General features: G+C 40.2%; 1 protein-coding gene across 2 annotated transcripts in view; it reads left to right on the top strand.

The window, feature by feature from the left end:
* The window catches only part of disp3 (dispatched RND transporter family member 3), a 78,436-nt gene that overhangs the window by 11,392 nt on the left and 46,613 nt on the right, over window positions 1-20,431 (top strand). For both annotated transcript variants that reach the window (XM_058785818.1, XM_058785819.1), the window contains exon 2: window positions 19,172-20,173. In XM_058785818.1, coding sequence (XP_058641801.1) covers window positions 19,180-20,173 — 994 coding nt within the window. In that variant the 5' untranslated portion in view covers window positions 19,172-19,179. The remainder of the gene's footprint in view (window positions 1-19,171; window positions 20,174-20,431) is intronic.

Raw genomic sequence — 20,431 nt, 5'->3', positions numbered from 1 at the left:
TCACAACCTATATGTATGATAAATAATACATGTTTATATTTTCTATTGAGCGTTCAGAATAAAGAACTATGGTAATGGGCGTATCGTTTCCGACACGTGCTGTACACGGTAGACCAATCACAACTGACCTGGCCATCTGACCAATCCGAGCAGAGTAGGCTCACAGAAAGCAAGGGTTTAGAGAGACTGAATCTTAGAACTGCTTTGAACTAATCGTTTGATAATCGTTGGAAAATGAGGCGATATTAAATGTATATTTTGAGAAAATGAAAGGGATTTTTGACCATGCATGCATGTAAACATATTGTAGGAGACTCCGAAAACAATATTTGGGACCTTAAAAATGGCATAATAGGGGCACTTTAAGATACCCTGTCAAAGTAAAAGAAGTTAAACTTTTAAACGCATTCCATGTGAACAGCCCCTTAATGCTGATAGTCAAAAGTCAGCATTGTTAAAACAAAACAATTGCCTTGTTTCACAAAATGACAAAAAAAGTATGGATGAACTCTACAGTATTTTATTGATTGCATTTATCATTGTTTCTTTTACTATTTGTAGTCAGAACAGACATTGACCACTTTTGTGACCGATGGCCGTTTAAGATATACTGCTTTACCACACAGCATACTGAAACATGCAACAAAATAAGACAGAAATATAGGACTGCTTACTTCACACTTTTAGGGAGAGGCTGTTACCTTAAAATATCTAGGTTCATTACAAAGCCATCTCAAAATCTGCCAAGTCTCTTTCCTTTTCTGTCAATCATGAATGCTAATGTAGTTCTGTGACAGGCAGAGAGCATGCTGGGCTTCCGTGGTGTAGCAAAAAACACAATACCACGGGAGATTGTACCTCACAACATCGGCAAACACAACACTGTGGTCCAGCCGATAACAGCTCATCCCCGCTGTCAATCAACAGCTCAATCTATTTAGATATCACCACTTGCACGGCTCCCAGGGAAAAAGAAATGACTAGAATCCCACCATGCTTAGTATGAAGGCTTTTTATCACTGTATTGAACTACAGCTGTAAGCCTCTGCACCATAAATATTACATTCCCTTTATTTCTCAGAGAAGGATATTAAAACACACATTAAAGAGTTCTGGATGAAACCACGGACAGTGCAAATAACAGAGTCTGCACATTCTCGTAATAGTTTGGCAACAGCACTTTTGGGTCAATTTAGGTCAGCTGAGTATTTTCATAGCTCAATAAAGTGGATCACGACTGCAGCGTCAAGGCAAATAGCGTAAAATTGAACAGTGGCTTTGAATCTACGCTTTGGTTTGCTGTTGAAATCGCAAACCATGGAACTGAAGCAGAAAAGTGAACCGCTTGCTAAGTTTACTTTACACCAGGCCAAGGTTATTATTGTATACTACACCAAAGACAAAACCATTCAAAACATTTCATAAAATTTAAAGCATTCCAAGTTCTAAGAACGTTTTGCTAAATTTCACATTACTGCTCTGAATGTTCAAAATGCCCAGTTTTTAAAATGCTTTTAGAGATGCTTTTTTTCATGGTTGTGCAACTGTTAAAGGGATAGTTTACCCAAAAATGGGGTGAGCTTATGTTACGCCTACATACTATGTCATCTGCTGGACGCCACTCTCTCGTGAACGACAGTTAACGGAAGCTAAAAATTACAGTATATAAAGTTTTAAATATGGATATGTTTCTTACACAAATGCATCGCTTCGCTTCAGGAGGACTTTATTAACCCCCCAGAGCTGTGTGGAGCACATTTTATGATGGATGGATGCACTTTTTTTTGGGCTTCAAAATCCCAAATCCCCATTCACTACCATTATAAAGCTTGGAAGAGCCAGGACATTTTAATATAAGTCTGATTACATTCATCTTGTCATACATATTTTCAGGGTATTTTTTATTTTTGGGTGAACTATCCCTTTAAGGGAACATTATTGGTATGTTATTTTTAAATGTTCTCTGAACTAATCAATCAGGGTGTCACAGATCCGCCCACAGCGTCATCCACACCAACCACCTACACCCGTTCGCAATCACCGGAGTACTGATTACCACCTGTCATCACTTACCTGCTCGCTATATCAAGTCACTCACCACAATCCTCGTTGGTTGGTATCAAGGTCGTAAGCCTGGCTCACTTCCCTACTCACCTCTTGGATTGCCTGGATCCTCCGTCCTGTAAGCCTCACCGACCGACCTATCACAAAAGTGTCACTTTGAGTTGGACGAAGTCACTGAGTTAAAGGACCCCTTTGTTTTAAGTTACGTTTTGTTTGAAATCCTTCGGGATCAGTTTATGTTTGTGGGAAGGAAATAAAAGAAGTGTGTTCCCACTAACCCTGTGTTTGCCTCTCCGTCCAAACCTGACAGAATACCAACCCCTCAAAAGGAGTAATTGGACGTTGTTAAACTGAGATGGAAGACCAAGCTCTTCCAACACCGGACCCATTCACCGAACTAGTTCACGCTCTCCATGAAGCCCTCCAGCCTCCTCCGGCCATCCCATCTCCTTCCGGGTGCCCAATGGCCAAACCTACCCTCTACTCCGGCGATGCGGCCACCTGTAGTGGCTTCTTGCTTCAGTGTTCCCTGTACTTTGAGTTTCAACCTCACCAATTCCTGAACGATCGGGCAAAGATAGCTTTCATCATGTCCCTGCTGTCCGGAAGAGCCCTACAGTGGGCTGAGGCGCTCTGGAATTCACACAGCCCCGTCGTGCGGTCACTGGGTGCCTTCACCGACCATTTCAGTGAAGTGTTCAGCCATACAGCCTCCTCCATCTCCGTTCACGAAGAGCTCTTTCAGTTACGACAAGCCAACATGTCCATCCATGATTACACCGTGATTTCGCACTCTAGCCGCCGGCAGTGGGTGGAACGAGACAGCACTTCTCGCCGCCTATCGACGGGGTCTTGCACCCTCCATAAAACAGCAGATGTCTGTTATTGAAGACTCAGTGGGCTTGGAGGGCTTTCTCCAGAAATCGTTGCACATTTCACAACAGTTAAATGCTTGTCGTTCGGAGACTACCCCAGCAACCACCTCACAAGGATCGGTCCCACTTGTACGGAACCCATGCAGGTGGACCGGTACCACCTATCTCCGGAGGAACGGGCCGCCGGAGAACCCACAATCTTTGTATGTACTGCGGCTCGAAGTCACTCCCTGGTAGCCTGCCCGTTCGCCCGCGAACTCCACGGTGAGTACGGTCCATCTTCACCCTGATGTTTCCAAGATTCCACATAGTGATGCTCTAATCATTTACCTGAACCGATCCTTTCCAGTTAAAATCCTCATTGACTCCGGAGCCGCCGGAAATTTCATCTCTTGACCAGCCTCCTTCAACTCCAACTACCCGGCTCCGAGTACTACATCCTACGGTTCCACCATACAAGGCAAACCGTTGAGCAAAGGGCTGGTACGCCACCACACTCCAGAGGTCACGCTCCGCGTTGGACACTTTCACGAGGAACAAATCTCCTTTCTTATCTTGGAGGAAGCCATTGTGGATGTGGTGCTGGGTCGTCCCTGGCTCGTAAAACATCATCCAGACTTGCATTGGAGTTCGGGAGAAATCCTTCGTTGGAGTGCTTCCTGCTTTGAAAAGTGTCTCCCCAGTCTCCCGGTACCTCGCCAGTCCGTACCATCTCTCCCACTCAACTCCACCACCGTGAGAGCCCTACCACACTTACCTCGGTCAAGATTCCCAGAGCCTACCTCCCTTACCAAGGCGTGTTCAGCAAAACGGCCGCTACTGCCTTCCTCCGCACAGACCCTGGGACTGCACCATTGACCTGTTACCCGGGGCCAAACTGCCTAAAGGTCACGTCTATCCCTCTCAATCCCGGAACGCATCGCCATGGAAGAATATGTGAGAGAGGCGCTACAGCAAGGGTTCATCCGTCCCTCCACATCTCCGCAGCCTCCAGTTTCTTCTTTGTCGCCAAGAAGGACGGGGCCTCCGCCCATGTATAGATTACAGAACGCTCAACGCACAAACAGTCAAATTCGCCTATCCCTTACCACTGGTCCCAGCTGCCTTAGAAGAACTTGTGGGGCCCGAGTTTTCACCAAACTCGACCTCCGCAGCGCCTATAATTTAATCCGAATACGGAAAGGAGATGAATGGAAGACAGCCTTTATCACGCCCACCGGCACTACGAATATCAGGTTATGCCGTATGGCCTTCGAACTCTCCATCAATATTTCAGAACTTCATGAACGAGATCTTCCGGGACATGCTCAACCGATTCACCCTCATTTATATCGATGACATCCTGATCTACTCTTCCACCCTCGAGGAGCACCAAGACCATGTTACCCAAGTTCTCCAACGCCTCCGCCAGCATCAACTGTATCTCAAGCTCGAAAATGTGAATTCCATCAAACAAAGATCCATTTCTTGGGATACATCATCGACGCGGATGGAGTACAAATGGATCCAGCCAAGGTGAAAGCCGTAAAGAATTGGCCACAACCATCTTCTATCAAGGAGCTCCAACGGTTCCTCGGGTTCGCCAACTTCTATCGACGTTTCATAGCCCATTATAGCCATCTGTCAGCTCCTCTAACCTCTCTCCTCCAAGGAAAACCAAAATCCCTTACCTGGACGCCTCAAGCGATGCAAGCCTTCCAAAGGTTAAAGTCCTCCTTTTGCACCGCTCCAACACTCACCCATCCAAACCCCAATCAACGCCGTGGTGGAAGTGGATGCTTGACGGTGGGAATTGGCGCGGTCTTGTCGCAGCTAAAGGCGAACCTCCAGTGCTTCACCCTGTGCCTACTTCTCCAAGAAGATGTCCCCAGCAGAACAAAACTACGACATCGGGAACCGCGAATTACTGGCAATCAAACTAGCACTGGAGGAGTGGCGGCACTGGCTAGAAGGCGCACAACATCCGTTTGAAGTGATTACTGACCACAAAACCTCCAGTACCTTCGCGGCCAAGCGCCTAAACCCCGACAAGCCCGCTGGGCCCTTTTCTTCACTCGATTCAAATTCACTATCACCTATCGTCCCGGCCACAAGAACCTCAAGGCCGATGCTCTGTCCCGTCTGCACCAGCCCGACCCATCACCCGAACATCCAGAACCAGTCCTGCCACCCAAAATATTCGCTTGCCCCATCATATGGAAGGTGGATGACCAGATCCGTGCTGCCACTCAATCTGAGCCTGCTCCGCCGGGAGTTCCAGAGGAAGCTGTACATACCAGCCACCTTCCGTCTCCCCTTCTGGACTCTCTACACACGTCTCCGGGATCCGCCACCCGGCCACAACGCACTCTCTCGCTCCTTCGAACAAGTACTGGTGGCCCAACATGAACCAGGGCGTTGCCCGTTACGTCCGAGGCTGTGCCGTCTGTGCCATCACCTCGACCCCCGTCCACTTGCCCGAGGAAAACTGGTCCCCTGCCGATCCCACGCCGCCCTGGTCCCATATCGGAGTTGACTTTGCCACAGACCTACCACCCTCCAACGGATCTACCACCATTCTCGTTGCGGTCGACCGGTTCTCTAAGGCCTGCAAATTGATCCCCTTACGAGGATTACCCACAGCCCTCGAAACTGCGGAAGCTCTCTTCCAACATGTCTTCCGGAACTTTGGCCTGCCGAAGATATTGTCTCCGACCGAGGGCCTCAGTTCACTTCCAGGGTCTGGCGAGTTTCTTCCGGCTACTGGGAGTCTCTGTCAGTCTGTCCTCCGGTATCACCCACAGACCAACGGCCAAACGGAACGGAAAATCCAGGAGATTGGGCGCTACCTGCGCGCCTATTGCCATCGCCACCAGGACCACTGGAGCAAGTACCTACCCTGGGCCGAGTACGCCCAAAACTCACTGCGGCAAGAAACTACCGGTCTCACCCCATTTCAATGCTTGTTAGGATTTCAACCTCCGCTCTTCCCTGGACCGGAGAGCCTTCAAGTCCCGGCGGTTGACTTCTGGTTTCGAGAGAGCGAAGAGTGTGGGACACGGCGCATGTCCATCTCCAGCGGGCAGTACGGAGGCACAAAAGACATGCAGATACCCATCGCGCCGCCACGCCCCTATACCGTCCGGCGACCGAGTCTGGCTCTCCACTCGGGATATTCGCCTCCGTCTGCCCTGCAAGAAGCTAAGCCCTCGCTATGTCGGTCCCTTCCCTATAATAAGACGGATAAACGAAGTCACCTACGAGCTCCAGCTCCCAGCAACTTACCGCATTTCACCTACCTTCCATGTATCCCTATTAAAACCGTTCACTAATCCCGTTCTCCTCCTTCCGCAGAGCACGGCACCTCCTCCTCCCGAGGCCGACCCCAGTGGGACCATCTACAGAGTCGAAGAAATCCTAGACTCCCGTCGACGGGCGGCCGACTCCAATACCTGGTGGATTGGGAGGATTCGGCCCAAGAGAGATCATGGGTAAACCGAGAGGATGTACTGGACCCTCGCTTCTTTCCGACTTCCACCGGTCGTACCCCGACCGCCCTGCCCCAAGAGGACGTGGTCGCCCTCGCCGTCGGTCCCGGGCGCCAGGAGACGCCCGTGGGGAAGGGGGTACTGTCACAGATCCGCCCACAGCGTCATCCACACCAACCACCTACACCCGTTCGCAATCACCGGAGTACTGATTACCACCTGTCATCACTTACCTGCTCGCTATATCAAGTCACTCACCACAATCCTCGTTGGTTGGTATCAAGGTCGTAAGCCTGGCTCACTTCCCTACTCACCTCTTGGATTGCCTGGATCCTCCGTCCTGTAAGCCTCACCGACCGACCTATCACAAAAGTGTCACTTTGAGTTGGACGAAGTCACTGAGTTAAAGGACCCCTTTGTTTTAAGTTACGTTTTGTTTGAAATCCTTCGGGATCAGTTTATGTTTGTGGGAAGGAAATAAAAGAAGTGTGTTCCCACTAACCCTGTGTTTGCCTCTCCGTCCAAACCTGACACAGGGGTCCATTTCCCAAACAATGATGTAACTCACTGCTAATCCACCATCCGATGCATCATGTCATAATTAAAGGGACAAGTCACCCAAAAAATGACTGAAAATTCTGGCATCGTTTACCCACCCTCAAGTCAAATCTGTACAAGTTTTTTTTTTTTCTTCTTCTCCAGAACACAAAAGAATATATTTTGAAGAATGTTGGTAACCAAACAGTTGGCAGTAGCAATTGAGTAATTGTTCCAAAATTGTCATTTTTGGGTGAACTTTCCCTAGATAATCATGACTGTTTCCCAGATCTGTAGTAACTTTTTCGCATCTCTGTCATTTGAACCACTTTGACTCAACAATATACATACCAGTAGAACTTTTGTTAATGATGTCACACGCAGTGGTGGAGTAATAACTTCTGCTAATTAAATGATCTGAGATTGCAGTTAATGACATATTATTATAGTTATACACAAAATAAACAGAAAGGCATACATTTTTTTAATTGTTTTTATTATAAACACAGAATGTAATGACTTAATTTACTCCCGTATACATGCAGTTCCATGCAGTCAGCAGCTTTCTCAGTAATGTAATTTCTCTGAGATGCTGCTGTAATGAACATGACATCTGAAGACTACTTCACTATCGCCTCGTCATTTTGCTTTATTTGATGTTTGATTTATCGCGGGTTCCCTCTTACGTCATACTCTAGGGTTCCTGTATGCATTTATGCACATTAAAAATGGCACTGATTGCTGACATGCTAAAATATATAGAATGAAATGTACTATATAGTTATACAGTGCTTGCTTATTTTGCTCAAGTGCATGATTTAAGTAAGTCCACATGTCATACTAACAAGATGTTTCTAACCACAGGTGAGAGCTGTAGTTCCAAACATATAGTTTTGCAATGCTGATAGCGAATGTTCAGCAGAACTGTGGTTTCGGGAAACACAGTATCGTTGAACTAGGTTGATAATGATGCAACTTTCAACCATTGTTGGCTAAAGATGCTTTCGGGAAATGAACACCTGACTGGTATTATGATATGAATCAACCAAAGTTTTATTGAAAAGATTCAACTGAGAAGAACCTAAAATTAACAATTCATCTAAATTTTGGTCTGTTAATCACACCACACTATCATGTGGCTCAAAAATGTAACAGATATCTGTGTTTGAAATTAAACCTGTATTAACATTGCTTAAAGTAACACTAACTAAACTGACATTTTAATTAAACTCAAAAATAGTGTTAAACTACAAGCAAATTTTGAAAAGGAAGGGGGAAAAAACCTTTAGACAGCCTTCCATTTTGTTGTTTTTTCTTCCCGGTTTCCTCTGTTTTTCATTTTCACGAGTCAGGAGGGAGAGAGAAAAACCAAGCAGGTAGAAACGAGCAGGTCTGGCCCTGGTCAGCTGCGAGTACAGAATCCCGGTGTCTTTCACGCATGGGGACCAGCAATGACAGCACAGCAACAGCACAAGAGCAGCCATAATTAATGTGCTCATGATATGCTATATCTGCCACTGTTTCAATTCTCCAAGCATGCATGCTTACAGTAAATGGATGAAGTCTCAGGCGACATTCAGCGGGAGTTTATTGGGGACTGTTTTCCACCTGCTTCAGGGAGAAGAATTAAGCTATTAACCCTTTTAACCACCCACACTCAGAGCAAGGGAGTTTTAAAAATGACATCAAATCACAATAGACCCTGGTAACTAGCGGTGTGAATGTGTAACAATGGCAAAATTATTTGTACTTGTATTTGTATTCAGATAAACCAAATGTGGACGTGGCCTAAAGTGTATGTTTGTCTAAACTAAAAATGAAAAGCCCATTTTAAATGTCAATTTGTTCACTTTATAGTTTACTTGTAGCAAATATGCCTTGTATATAACATTAATTATTATTATTTTTTTTTAATTCAAACAATAATACTAAATGTTAAATAAAAGTAGCATAATTCAGTAGAGTATTTTTGCCTGTTTTCCTGTGGATTGCTCTCCCTCTTCATCAATACTGCTTTAATAAGAAATCACTCAAATTGGTCAGAAACTACAGAAACCAACAGAAAGCATTATAATCAGTGAAACTGTCTACAGTGAATGCGGCGCAGCGCGACGAGTCAGTAAAGTGATTTTCCCGTTGAATTCCTCAGACGCGTCCAGTATAGATAGCCTCTAGCTGTTGCGAGGCACTCGATGTAGACATAGTGTTACATCACACGTCTGCTCACCGGCTCGGGGAGCGAGTAAAGCAGAAAAGCATTGCATTGTATTTCAATCTTGGAGGGTTTTGTATATTTAAATACACATTTCAAATAGAATGTGAATGATGTGGTATCTTATTTGATGTCACTCTTGACAAGCTCTGATTTCTGAAAGATGCACAATATACACACTGTAAAAAATGTACCGTAGAATTTACAGGATGTTACTGGCAAAAAAGTTGCCAATGAAATCTTGTAAAAATGATGTTAATTGCTGTAAAATGGATTACAGTATAATACTGCAAAGCAAATTGCAGTTAATTGCTGTATGTGAAATACAGTAATTTGTAGTATTTTTACAGTAACATTGAATTAAACTTGTTTATTTTACAGCAATATTTTGTAATCTCACTAAAGTACAGTATTTACCTGCCAACAAAAGTTGGCAATAAAATCCTGTAAATACCCCTAAATCCAAGATGATGTTGTAATAATTTAACAATGAAAATGCTGCAAAGAATAATTTTAACAGTAAACTGTAAAATACTGATTTAAATGCATTATCATGAGAACTATCTTAATACATTTACAAATGAATAAAAACCAAGTCAAAGATGTTGCAAATAAATATGTATTAAAACTGGCAGAAAGACATTGCAAGGCTTTTACTGGTAAAAATAAAAATGCCAGTCTTTCAACAGTTAAAATCTTCATCACAAAATAACTACAAATACCTGTTATATCACAAAAAACAAGCCATATTCTGAGTAGAACATTAACTTTCTATAAAAAATTAAGGTCAATCAACAGAATTTGTATAATTTTGGTTAAAAAAGGATTAAAATAAAATGCTGGAATCAACAAAAGCCACTGTGTGCACCTGAAATGAATAAATATAAGCAATAATGTAACATACAATACAGTATTTCAATATAAAATATAATCAAAAATACAAGTTTATCAAATGATTTACAACAGAATTAATACGTTACCTAATATAATCAGCTTCAGAGAGTCTTGAAGCATCAAACATTTCTCCACATCAGCTGCTATTCTTTGCACCTACAAGAAATAATGAAAATTATTTTGTGATTTTTTTTAAATGCATTTACATAAATGAGACCAAAATGAATAATGAATGAATTTATTTTAAAATAAACAAACTCTTACATTTGATTAATAAATTCAATTATAATAATACATGCACCAATAAAACTGCACCACCAATAAAATTAAATAATTTATAATGCAAAATTACAACTGTTTTATGACATTAATGTTTTATATTAATTTTTGAAATTACAAATAAGAAATCTTGTAAAAATGCAATGATACTTTTTAAACGTGAAAATAAACCGCCATTAAGTGGCAGCAAATAATTTAATGAGTGAGTCAGTTGAGTGATTCATTGTTGTAAGTCTGCGATCCACTGTAAAGCTAGAAAAAGAAGAAGAAGAAGTCATTAATTGTAACGATTCGTTCAGAATACTAAACCATTCAGTAAACACCGCTGAGTTTTGCTTTGATCTTTGTTTGGAACGATTTTCGTTGGTGAAATAGAGCAACAGTCAATATTATGTCTAAAAAGTAAGTAACTTAATGTTGACTAATTGTTTATTGGACTATGTAACATTTGCAGTCGTGATAATCAGCAACAGATTACTTGTTATGCTACTTAACAATACCATATGTTACAAATAAACTCAGTTTGAACATTTACCTCATGTTTCTTCCATAAATTTATGTGTGCCGTTAAGGTTATTTGTTTTGATGTTGAATGTAATATAATCAGAATCAGTCTTACGTTTCGATGCTTCCCTTGTTATTTTTTTTTTCACTCAAGTTTTAATCAGGCTAACTTGTCTAATGTAAAGATGTCTTTCACTAAAAAAAAAATGTCCTGGACAAGCATTTAGCCTAACTATGCTATGATAGCAATTTCCAGTTTACTGCACATACCAAGGCCGCTTGTCTAAATGTCGTGATAGCAGGCTATTGCGACATGATATCATTTATACATTAACTTAAATAAATATAAAAGGATATATTTATTAAGTAAAATTAAGTGAACTTACCAGGAATTATGAATAAAGCCTCTAATCTTCAATCGTTTTGGCACTGCTCCAGTCGGCTGGATTTCAGATTTGAATGATACGCGCACAATCCCATAATGCCACAGTCAGTTAGTGTAAAAAGCAGGAGCTACAGTGACAACACCTGCTTCTTGTAAATTAATTACAGTTGACATGGAAATATACTGTTAACAACTGTAAAACCTTATTTGACCCATAATGCATTGCAAATTACAGCTACATCTTGTAAAATGTTTAAACAGTAAAATGTTGCTGTAGAAACTACAGCAATTTTTTACAGTGCAGAAACTGCAATGCACTCATTGTCATTCATAGAGTTCACACCCATTTTCTTAACACTAAGTATTGCATTGTAATTGTAGATGTTTATCTGCAATAACGGGCTATATCTCCTGACTTTGTTATCCAGCAAGCACAAGGAGTGACTGATTCTAATGATTATTTGATCAAATTGTTTATTCGTTTTGAAGTCATTATCCGTGCTATTCTGAATTAAGTAATTGGCTTCAGTCACGTCCCTATGATTAACTGTCTTTATACACATTCATGCTCAGCTATTTTTTGTTCTACACTCCTAAAAACAAAGGTTCTTTATTGGCATTGATGGTTCCATGAAGAATCATTGACATCAATGGAAGCTTTCCATTCCACAAAAGGTTCTTCATAGTGGAGAAAGGTTCTTTAGATCATTAAAATATTCTTCAAATAAAAAATGGTTCTTTTAAGAACTGCTCACTGAAAGGTTCTTTAGGGAATCAAAACTGATTCTTTGGCATCTGTGAGGAAAAAAACAAAAACCTTTTGGAACCTTTATTTTTTAAGAATTCTATACCTTGTAGTCTGGTATATGTCACACAATGAAAGTAAAATGGAAATGCCTTTCATACTGACTTTAAAAAAAAAACTGCAAGTACTGGAGGAATAGTGTAAAGCATATAAAATACAGTAGGAGAGCTAAGAATTTGTTATTGTTTCACTGGTCAATTCTGGTGCGTTATACTGTCATCTAATATTGTGGATATTAAATTTTTTTTTTTTTTGATGCCATTATAAAAATACAACATATTTGTCACCCATTATTAATAAGTGTCCAAATGTGTCCAATAATAGTGTCGGTCATCATAATAAAATGAAAAATTGTTAGCTTGCCATGTGATCTCAAAATGGCACTTTAGCATACGTTTAAAAAAATATTGATTAGTGTGAACTGAGTGTACTGTTTTCAGATGCTTACTTGTGTGTTATTTGCAGTTAAATGAAAATAGTTTACATTTATATTAATAGCGATTTGTTGAATTTAAGAGTGCTTTTTGAATTATTAAATTAGTACTTAGTACATTTTTCTATCTAATTTCATAATTACTTGTATGGTTAAAGTGAACTGCTGAATGTACTGACAAGCATTTATGATAAACTAAAATATACTTTAATGTAATTTCTGTTGAAATTTGTATGCCATATAATTAAATATATTTATAATTACACATCTGTAATGATGAAGTTACAGTTTAATACATTAAAATATTAGCTGTAAATGTAACATTAAATAACACACTACGCTTAAAATGATAATTAAGTACTTTACATATGCTTTAGTATGTTAGTCAGCACATCAGTGTACAGAATCATAAGTAAATCACAAGTGTACAAAATATTATTAAAACTGACTTAAAATGTCCTTTAATGTAAAACATTTAATTTGATATTATTACAAAGTGCACTTTTTAAAAGTGTACTTAAGTGTTTTAAGAAACATCGTCATGAAATTGTATTCTCGTTAGTACATTCTTTTATTTCGTTAATATAATATCTGCAAGAACATTTTTAACATATATATACTTTTAAGATTGAAGTACAATAACAGTGCAAATTCAACACAGTTAAAAGAACACTCCACTTTTTTTGGAAATAGGCTCATTCTCCAACTCCCCCAGAGTTAATAAGTTGAGTTTTACCGTTTTGGAATCCATTCAGCCGATCTCTGGATCTGGCGATAGCACTTTTAGCATAGTTTAGCATAGATCATTGAATCCGATTAGACCAGTAGCATCGCGTTCAAAAATGACCAAAGAGTTTCGATATTTGTCCTATTTAAAACTTGACTCTTCTGTAGTTATATCGTGTAGTAAGACCGGCGGAAAATGAAAAGTTGCGATTTTCTAGGCCGATTTGGCTAGGAACTATACTCTCATTCCGGCGTAATAATCAAGGAACTTTGCTGCCGAAATATCGGACAAATATCGAAACTCTTTGGTCATTTTTGAACGCGATGCTACTGGTCTAATCGGATTCAATGATCTATGCTAAGCTATGCTAAAAGTGCTATCGCCAGATCCAGAGATCGGCTGAATGGATTCCAAAACTGTAAAACTCAACTTATTAACTCTGGGGGAGTTGGAGAATGAGCCTATTTCCAAAAAAAGTGGAGTGTTCCTTTAAGCACATTTTTTTCACAAGGGTTATGGAGCATAAAACAGCTTTTCTAGGCCAATGGTATGTAATAAAAAAAATCTGACAAAAGTACTATTCATTTCTTTTGATGTAAAACATTATTGAAATTGGAAAATATATATTGCATCTTTAAGAGATGGCACAAGAGAATATTCCTGACAACACCTGCTGTAATTGCTCTTATGAAATCGCACCAGGTTATTTTGGAACATACTGAATAAGCACATATTAGAACAAATTAGAACTGGCATGTTGACATTTTAGAATATTTTCTGTCTTCTCAGCATCAAAATACAGCCCTAGTGAAGCATCATGACTCTCAGCTGTCAAAATGGACATTAACCCGAATTGCGTAAAGCTGCTGTGGTCAGCACCAGGGATGTGTATTTGGTGTGAATGATAAATTGGTGTATTTGACGTCATAAGAGGTATTATCCTCCTCTGATCTGGGGACAGCTAATGTTTATTTAAGCGATATAGCAAATGTGCAAAGCATGCATAATGGTGCTGTGCTGTAAATAATGGGCCTCATTACCTGAGGTGTCAGAATGTAACATCTTACATTGTCTCTTAAGCTGTTTAGTATCATGGCTGATACAACAAATGGATTGCAGGTCATCAGGGAGCACTGAATTAATCATGACTACTCTCAGTCTCTAGGATTCCCTCAACAACCTACAGCTATATATCTCAGAAAATGGTGCAACCACATTTTACACTGCAAGAAAGATTCACAAATCATTTTGTGACAGATCTGGAATAGGAAGTGGGATTTTCAAAGCAGGACAGGGTTTGTGGCACTTACATAAAGCACAAAGATTTACAGTTGCTCATTGTTTTGTGGTGTAGACGGTCATACTGCTCTGTATTGGTGTAATAAACAGTATTAGCCTGTAGTTTGACAGTGAGAGACTAGGAAACCGTGACCATCATTAGCTTTGAGGATGATTTTGCTATGTGAAACCACCTGTAATCACCTGGCGTACAGCACACACTTATGTTGAAATAGCAGTTATATCATGTGGCCATTAATTTGAATGCAGAGTAACAACTCAACATACTGGATATGTTCACAGCAGTTGAAGAATATAACTGTCAGTTCAGTTTGGAGCTATTAATATGGTTTTGTTCACACACGGTTTGATTATGAGAGATATCAACAACTAAATAAAACTATTAATTTATTAAAAATACATGAATATTCAATTTATACAGTTGCTTGAATACACCACTTCTATGATCAGCAAGTTTTTAATTAATTAATTAAAATTGATTTAATTTAATTTAAATTGAATTCATATTATTTTGTGGCATAAACATTAAATGTCAGGGTGATACAACTGTTGTTATATCATAATGAAGAAGAGTACAAAATAAAACATAAAAAGTTAATTCTTTAAAAGAACATATTAAGTGGTTATATTAATAATAATAATAATAATAATAATAATAATAATAATAATACGATTGCTCATAAACTACTTAAGATGTTCTTTGGGAGAAATTATGGAATGATCATGTGGTCCGACCAACATGCAAATCACACAACAGAGAACAAAACAAAACAATAAACACAGTCCTCGTAGAGAAAGCCCCTGCAGACCCTCATGACTGTAAGACAAGTTCAGGTTGTAAAATGTCATGTGGTGCAAAATCCCAAACTTAAAAGATATGTATATTATACAATATTTTAAATAATATACTTATGTTATATATTAATAATAATTATTTATATAAAGTAGGGGTTGAACGACTTCTGATTTTTTAAAGTCGACTTTTATGTGAAGATGTTTTATGTTTTTCTTTTGTCTTTATATTCGATATATTTCTCAGTTCTAAATCAGATACAGATAAAGTTGCACAGTAAAGATTACATTCACATGAATGCATTAGTGAGAGCGATTGCGTGTGTGAATTAATTCTATCTGGCAGCTACTCTCTACTAGTAATGAAGCTGTGGGATTTAGTTAATAAGAAATATATGCTTGAACTTTTCAGTTTCTAAGCTATTTTACTGAGAAATCGCAGAACGGTGTTGACAATACATTTCCGCGCTGAACGATTCTGTGCGCGCGCGATCTGCGCGTGATGTACGCGCTACTGTCTGAAGCCTATGTGTGCGCGTTACAGAGCAGCAGCGCATTATATTAGAATGGCGATTAACTGACCTGTACTATAAGCTGTTTAAAACGTGCATTCTCCCGTTCAATTTCGAGCATCCAGTAATATAATCACACAGGTCTTGTGGAGCGCTTTCAGAGTATGCATTTATTTGTCATTTTAACTGTTTGGAAACGGAGAGTGAATGTGGAAGTCCTTCAGAAATTTATTATACTGTTGCGTCCTCTATAGGACCAGCGACTAGTCGACGTCAAGCTTAAAGCGTCATGGCAGAGCATTAAAGTCGACTAGTCGATTAGTTGGTGCAACCCCTAATATAAAGTGAGGTGACGTGATCGTAACGTGACGGGAATGGTAACCCATACTCAGAATTTGTGCCCTGCATTTATCCCATTCAAGCGCACACTCACAACAGTGAGTAGTGAACACAGGCACACACTGTGAACACACACCCACATTTACACATTTATCTTGTAATAAAAAGATATATCTTAACATATATTTTACAACTTCAAGGTTCACTGACTGTGTGAATGTAGCTTTAGATTCTCTCTCTCTTCTTCTGTCTGTCTCTTTCGCTTTTTCCAAAAAATTATTCTCAGCCTAATGAATTTGTCCTCTGCTGAGGCAGATGTTGAGCTCTTTACATACTGTGAAAACAGATGTTGGTTCTCATCCTCTTGAGATGCCACCAACCAAATATCCTGCTCAAAATAACCATCTTCTCCTGTGGAGAAACACAATGTGCTGTCATCATGACTGAATTGAAAGCTTTACTAAGACAAAAACCAACTTCTTGAATGCTTTTACTTTGATAAATGCAAAACAAATCAAATGAAATCATATCGCTGATGAATATGTTTAATTATATCCTGATCCTAGTTCTCATCATAGTTCTTTATTGATTTAGTGGTGGATTTTTGATGGTATTGAATAATTTATTTTCCATACAGAGACAATTGATCAGCTGAGCATAAGCAAATGATTATTGACAGACTTGCAATCACCAGAAGATTATTTCACATTCAGAATGAATTACAGATTTCATTTAGATGTTTTAGCCATGATAAAGGAAATGAAGGTCTGCTGTCATTCAGTCTCTTCACATTACTTCCCATCTTTTTCCAGCACTACCAACCTACCTACCTACCTACCTACCAATCAATCAATCAATAAGTCAATCAATCAATCAATCAATCAATCAATCAATCAATCAATCAATCAATCAATCAGTTTTGATGTGTGTAATTTTGTTGAACAACACAGGTGAGAGTAAATGATGACAGGATTAAATTTTGGGGTGAGCTATGATATTTTGATGAAAATGAGCTGTAAAAGTCTTTTAAGAGAACAAACAAATACTTCAAATGAAGCATCCATCTCATAAGAGCCCATAGAGCTTACACTAGACAAACACCTGAGCTTAGCCTACGGCGTTTGCATTGAAAGGTGACTTTTAAATGGCTCGTATCTCAGAATGCTAATTACTACCTCAACAGCTTATCAGTTTTCCAGAAGGGTTTATTTAACGCCTAAATCAAGCATCGATCCACCACAGACCATCTGATCCCAGGAGGAAAATCTTCAGAATCTCTGTGGGCCAGAGATACGGGGATGAAGCATCCGCACCTGTCTGCCTCCCCTCTTTCTCTCTCTGTCTCTCTCGGCCCCTGGGCTCTCTGCTGAAAGTCAATGACTTCCTGGCCTTGTGCTTGCACACAGGGCTCTGGGGGCAATCTGTGTTGAAAATGAAATGGTACAAGCTCAGTTTCATGCTGCCTCGGGCTGTATTGTACATTAGGCAGGTCTTACATTGGACTGCTGTCTCTCTGTCAGCAATTAGGCAGGCTTAGACGAGTTGAATGATTTAATTTTCAGTGACGCTGCCAACTGTGTGTCAGCTGCTGATAGCATGTTATCTCTGGCTCTCTGTCCCTGCTCTCTCTCTCACTAGTTCGCTCTCTCTCTCTCTTGTGTGTGAATAAGTTTAGAAATGCTCTGATCAAAGTGGGCTTTTCGACAATATCAGCATGAATCCATATCGTTTTGTAGTGTAAATGCAATAAAATAGCTCACAATTATCACTGATGATTAAAGACCAGTAGTAGTGATTTTCCTTTTTGATTGTATAATAATGGCAATATATTCTGTGATTCCTGAATACTGAATTAAACTTGGCGGAGGTTGTATATATATATATATATATATATATATATATATATATACATACTATTTTGTAAGCACTTAACAGATTAATTTGCAATTAAGATAAGTAAAACCTTTAGAGATGTTTTATAAATACTTATATTTTTATGTTTTGTCAACTGATGTTTTATTTAAGAAAACTGTTCATAGTTTGTGTTGTGTTGCCACTTATAAATGCAGAGTCACTACAAAATGAATCAACCAGGGGCTGGGGCCCACTAGGGGGCCTTACAAAACGTACAAGGGAGCCACAGGATGACTTAAAAGAAACAACAACAAAAACAGATACAATCAGGAAACTGCAATCATATACACTTGAACGTCTGAAATCACAAAATGAATTGTCAATAAATAATTTCATATTAATGAATCATTTTTGAGAACAAGTTTTGTCATAATAACATCAGAAATATCAAAAATATCTTTGCCTATATAGTGGGAAAAGTTGAGTATTTTGTTTGACAGTGAGGAGCATTTGAGTCCAAACAAATATCAGAAAGTCATCTGTACTCAGATGCTGCTAGACCTAAAAAAAAAATACCTTTACTTTTTGCAATAAATATCTTGTTTCAAGGTGATTCATATTGGATGGATTTTTCTTTAGAAGAATGCAAATGAGATTTGTTTTCACAGTAGGATACTGATAATTGTGGGAGGATGGTTTAAATGTGCTAAATTATGATGAAAATAATTTCACAATGCAGAAAAATAGTAATGCTCCCAAAATGATTCCTGCAGATATGGCCATATAGTATTCACAGCGGTCCCCTACTATGAAATCTCCTCACAGTTTGGTGAGAAGAATATATTATCACACACACGCACGTACTTCCTCTGGGTTCAGCATCTCATACCAGAGGCCAAACCATCTGCCAGCCTGATCGCTGGCCTGTGAGACTTGGTTCACTGTTTCCTTCATTTCTTTTCACCACTCACTACCCAGAGGCCAAAACCTTCCACGATTACATTTACAGAATGACAGACTTAACGGCTGTGTCCTTGTCTTAGCAGCGGCCAGCTGAGAATAACCTGCCACTCTCTTAAGGATTCTCCGTAAATCAAGTGCACTTTATCGTTGTATTCACCTGTCCAGATGCAAACGGGAGCACCCAGAAGGCCAAAAGGCATTAATGTAAGTGTTTTGTGTCTTTGTTGTAGTGGCTGCCATGGATTCGGAAGATGAACCCTTGTTGCTCCAAGGTACCTGGAACCTAAGTGAGTTTGAAGAGCAAGAGGAGGAGGAAGAGGAGGAGGAGGAGGAGGAGGAGGAGGGGGAGGGAGAAGGAGGAACAGAACAACCAAATGGAAATGAGCAGGTCTGTAAAGGGTTGTGGTGGGCTTTCGGCTGGGTGTACACGCAACCCTGGGCGAGCGGACTGGTTCTGGCCGTGGGATTTCTGGTACCCTTTGCCCTCTCGGCTTATATGTTCCTTCGCTGTGAACCGCTAGACATTGACCTTTCTTACAGCGCATTCGAGGTCAGGAGTCATGCCTCAGCAGAACGTTTTGACGCTCTCGCCATTGCCCTGAAAAGTCAGTTGGGGTCTTGGGACAGGCACAGGCGTGACGCCGAGGGATTTGACCTTGAAGCCAATGCTCTGAGGGACCTTTTTTTGCTCATGGTAAACAGAAAAGGGAAGGACGTCTCTACAATGGTGAATGTCACAGAACCTGCAGGGATCTTGGGACAGATTGAGACGGGGGCACACAGTGACAACAGATGGTTTGGAAATGAGAAAAACAACAAGACTAAAGAGGAAAAGACAGAATCTGTAGCAGTAAGCCTCAATTCAAGTGATGTTGGAGATCACAGGAAACTAGACTCACCCTTAATGAGGAAGCGAAGATTTGCGGGTTACTCCTACCTCCAGACCCAGGCTCTGTGGAGGATAGAGCTAGTGTTCGTGGCCCAGGGCGACAAGGATAACAACATCTTCACCCCTGAACGCCTTCACACCATACATCATGTAGAGAGACTTCTAATGCAGCACCCTCAGTTTCAACAGTTCTGCTGGAAGCCACTGGAGGCGTTGCGAGACTTGCCTTTGGGACCTTCCTTCTGCTCCCCTCCAAGCTCCCTCCTGTCCTACCTCTTTCCTAGTGAGCGTGGGGGGAAGATCTACTATGATGGAATGGGACCTGATCTAGCCGATATACATGGTGAGTCATTGGGGGCCAAACTATCCCACTCTCCATTAATAATTCAGTAATACTCATTTATTTTTAACTTGAATAATTTTGAATGCTGTACAGCATATTGAGTAAAACAAAGCATAATTACAGCAAATAAGCTGCAGCTGGTTCTTCATGGTTTCTGGCTAGTCCAAGTTGGTCAATAGTTGGCTAAAGTTGGTTTAGATGGTTGACAAGTTGGACTCCCAGTTGGTGGAGACTTTGTTGATCTATAAGACCACCTTG

This window comes from Onychostoma macrolepis, chromosome 08 (genome assembly GCF_012432095.1).
Source record: "Onychostoma macrolepis isolate SWU-2019 chromosome 08, ASM1243209v1, whole genome shotgun sequence".
NCBI lineage: Eukaryota > Metazoa > Chordata > Actinopteri > Cypriniformes > Cyprinidae > Onychostoma > Onychostoma macrolepis.
This window is presented reverse-complemented; position numbering and strand designations above follow the sequence as displayed.